The sequence below is a fragment of the Octodon degus genome, unplaced genomic scaffold, assembly GCF_000260255.1.
Source record: "Octodon degus isolate 3935 unplaced genomic scaffold, OctDeg1.0 scaffold00189, whole genome shotgun sequence".
Lineage (NCBI taxonomy): Eukaryota > Metazoa > Chordata > Mammalia > Rodentia > Octodontidae > Octodon > Octodon degus.
Window position 1 is genome coordinate 1,879,981 of NW_004524765.1, and position 3,928 is coordinate 1,883,908.

Genomic DNA, 3,928 nt, shown 5'->3' on the forward strand with positions numbered 1-3,928 from the left:
GTTGGCTATAATATTTTCCCAGTTTTTGGGTTTTGTTTTTATTCTGTGGGAGATTTTCTTTGAAGTGCAGAAAGTATATAAAAAGATGATATCCCAGTTGTTGATTCTTTGAAGTATTTCCCATGCAGTTTGGCTTTTGTTCATTAACTCTCTATCTGTCCCTACATTTTACACATTTCCACTTGTGTTTTCCTGCAGAAAGCTTAGTGTCTGTTTGAATGTTTCAGTGTTTGGTCCATTTTGACTGCAGTCTAGTGCATGGTGATAAGCATGGGTCTAATTTTAGTCATTGGCATGTGGAAAGCCAGGTTTGCAGCACTATTTAATAATGAAGCTCAGATTGTGAATTTGAGGTCAACTTAAGGCAGAATCTAAAAAGAAAATAAGGTAGATCCTGTCTTAAAATTTTAAAAAATAAATAAAAACAATTGTGGTTATAGTATAGCCTTTTCCTGTTTTAATTCCCAATTACCCACCAATGTCCTGACACAGAATGAATAAAAGAGAAAAGATGATTCTCTCTCTCTGGCATGTGCTTCACCTCCAAATGAGAAGGGACTCTGTCTTCAGGTACAAATAAAACAATGCTGGGCCGAGTGTGAAGGGACGGAGGACTCCAATCTTGCACTGATGGAGACACAGGGGCAAAGGGCTTGGTTGACCTCTAAGGAGGTCCAGGTAGTGCAGGCAGCACACTGGGGTGGAGACCACTCCCCCTCCTCCCACCTAAATTTAGGCAACACCCCAGGCCATCTCTCCTTACACTGCTCTGCAACAAGCAGAAAGAAAAATAACAAAGGCACAGACAATCTATAGGGTGCCAGGCCAGAGTACATGGACACTAGACAGTGTCCTGGGGCATGTTTTTGTCCCTTTGAATCTCATTAAAAGTTCACAGACATGGACTGTACCTCATGTGCCTAATATTCTGAGTGTGAACCCTGAGGCACAAGTGCAATTACAGTGCCTCTGAGATTATTCAGCCCCCTGTTAATCATTGCTGTCAATCTTATCCAGAGACCCAGAGAGAGACCCCTGGGCTTGGGAATGCAAAACCTGTGGCTGCAGAGATAGTTCAGTGGCTAAGGTTCTGAGTTCAATCCCTGGTACTAGATGCAAGCCAAATTGAAAGCCTGACGTATCCATGTGCTTTCTATTTTCCCGTTATCCTGACACCACTTTTGTGTTCCTGCTACCTGAGTACATCTTCCTGCCATCTTCAAAAAATGTAGTTGCTTCATCCTTTGTCAATGGATGTGCACTTGCAATTCTGCACTCGACATACACACAACTCAGGAATCCATCTGTGGGACCTACCACACAGCACCATAGGAACCGAGGGAAAAGGCTCTTGGAATACAGGTGGGAGGTGCTTTGCGAGGTGATAAAAGCACACTCACACTCCCTTGAAAGCAGTAGGAATTTCTTTTATTGCTGAGAATGCAGTGTGATGAGACTGGCAAATGTGAGAAAGGCCTAGAACTTTCCCCCTTTATGCATTGCCTTGCAACAAGACAGACAGATTTCTGAGAACAAAGGAATTATTCATCTATACATTCAGCCCCAGGTCTGCTACAGTATCCTGAGTTCTTTACTTCCTCAAAACCTCCAATCTTGCTTTTGTGAAAACAAGAAAATCAAAAAGAAAGATGAGGAAGGAAAAGGAGCAAAGCAGGAAAAGCAGAAGAAGCTGTAATAGAGACTACCTGTGATGACAGACAAAAGCTGAACAAAACTTTAGATAATTTTATCCAAGTGCACAGGAACCAGGGGATCTTGAGGGTCATCCCAATACGGCGGGTCACAGGTCACAATGAAGTTTTTGGTGATGTGAGTATCAGTGTAGTGGCAGTTAGGAAACTGGCTATTTCCAACGAGCTGGCAGTCAGTCATTCTCACAGGACGGACACTTCGGTGGCCATAGCTGCAGCCCGTGGTGTCCTGTTTACAGACATCAATCACATTCTGGAGAGAGTCGTGCAGGAAGGTGTTTCTAGGCTTGCACTTCTGGCAAGGTCTGTTGACAGCAATCATGGCCTGGTCGCACGAGAGAGGGTTTGGCTGGATGTGCTGAACTTGGAACCACTGAAATGGGCTGCAACCCGGAGGCCCAGCCCAAAGAGGACATGGCAGCCCCAGTAGGCCCAACAGCAGTGGCAGAGGAAGTGTCATGACTCGCACCATCTCTTCTGCAAAGGAAACGGGACGATCATTGGAACAGTAGAAGCAGTTAGGGCAAAGTTATTAATCATAAGTATTTATATTCTTATTTTGCCTGCTAAATAAGGTCTGCTACAGTATCCTGAGTTCTTTACTTCATAATTTTTTTTTCAGAACTGGGAATTGAACTCAGGCCCTTGCGCTTGCCAGGGAAATGCTTATTCCACTGAGCCATCTCTCTGGCCCTTCATAAATTTTTAAAAAAAATCTCACTTGCATAGTCTCAAATTCCAGTGAACACAATGTGAGGTGAGCAAAAATCTCCTATGACTGGCATATCCCTTTGCCACCCTCACCCAGCTCCTGCTGGGTGAGTCAATGACTCTCATATCACCAAGCTGGCTTTTACCTGTCCCTGTCCCCTCCTGAGATGCTGAACTTCACCTCTGACTACCTCCTTCTGGCTGTCTCCATTGTCCTGCTCATCCCAGCCCTCAGAATTCCGCTCGTACCAGGTGTCAGTGCTGGGTTCCTACTGAGCTCTGAGGGTCTGAGGAATCGTGTTTGTTGTTCAGCTGACCAGCCTTGCTTGCCACTCAGGGGAGCCTATGTTCGGAGCCCACAAAAGAGAATCTTGCCTCTTAGCAGATATGAACTCCTTAAATAAAGCAGAACTCCCAAGAAAACAAACCCTGAACAAATTTTCCAGAGAAGTCCCCTCCCTAAAAGTACACACCTTGTGCAAGGGTACAGATAAGATTAACATCTGTGATCCACTCAACAGAATCCTATGGCCTGTCCCCATGGGGATCTGCTTTCCTGAAGGCTGACCTCTGCTGCATTCCTGACAGCAATGACCATGACAGTTCTGAAGAAAGAGTCCTCTATGTAATTCCCCATGGCATCTGCAACATCCAGGGTTATGACATCTTCCTGTCACCAGAGATTGAAAAGTTTTTAAGGAACCAAACATTTACTTCAAGAATATCTGCCTCTCTTTGAAGTGTGAGCTATTTGTGTGCTCCTGAACAGCAACAATGACAAAAAGAAACACCTGCCCTTTGTATAACCCTGGAGCCTTGCCCTGGTCCTGCACTCAGGCTTTAGGACTAAAGTCTACCTGATTGGGGTGCACCTAATGAGGTCCTCCTATTACTCAGGGTTTCCACTAATCTCTTCAAAATTCTGTGACACTTATGCACTGTAGATGAGTCTCTAGACTTTTCACCTTCTTTTTCCACTTTAAAGTTATCTACATTTACAGACAAAACACTCTCCACATAACAACGGTACTCAAAAGTGTCTTGAAGGAATGGATCATCTCCTAAAAACTTAGTGCTTTCTTCATTAGAAGCTTCAGATTTTGAATTTTATCATTTTATTTCTTACATAGTTGTCTCTTGAAGTTACAGGTTTAGACTAAATTTCAACTTATAAATTGTACCTGGAAAACATCATTTCATGAAAAAAATGAAAGAACATGGATAGCAATAAAAGAAGTCTAAAGTGAAAGATTTTGTCATATTTGTCCAATTTTGTTCAAAAAAGAGGTTAAAAAGAACCCAATCTCCACCAACTGAAGAATGGATGTGGTATTTATACACGACGGAGTTGTACTTAGCCATAAAGAAAGATAAACTTGAGGCTCTTATCTAGAGACCATACTCAGAAGTGAAATATGCCAGACTCCCATGTGTACCCAGGATATTGCCTCCCTTTGGAGGAAACTGAAGGAGTAAATAAGATTGAAAACATACACTATCATGTA

General features: G+C 43.1%; 1 protein-coding gene across 1 annotated transcript; it reads right to left on the reverse strand.

Annotated features, from left to right (window-relative positions):
* Nucleotides 1-1,737: 1,737 nt before the first annotated feature.
* LOC101588572 (ribonuclease K6-like) lies at nt 1,738-2,034 on the reverse strand. The gene has a single exon (XM_004644023.2). The coding sequence runs from the start codon at nt 2,032-2,034 to the stop codon at nt 1,738-1,740; it is 297 nt and encodes a 98-aa protein (XP_004644080.2).
* Between the last annotated feature and the right edge of the window lie 1,894 nt (nt 2,035-3,928).

Bases quoted from the DNA above. Each gene is read 5' to 3' on its own strand.
- LOC101588572 (XM_004644023.2), bottom strand. From the start codon at position 2,034: ATGATTGCTGTCAACAGACCTTGCCAGAAGTGCAAGCCTAGAAACACC.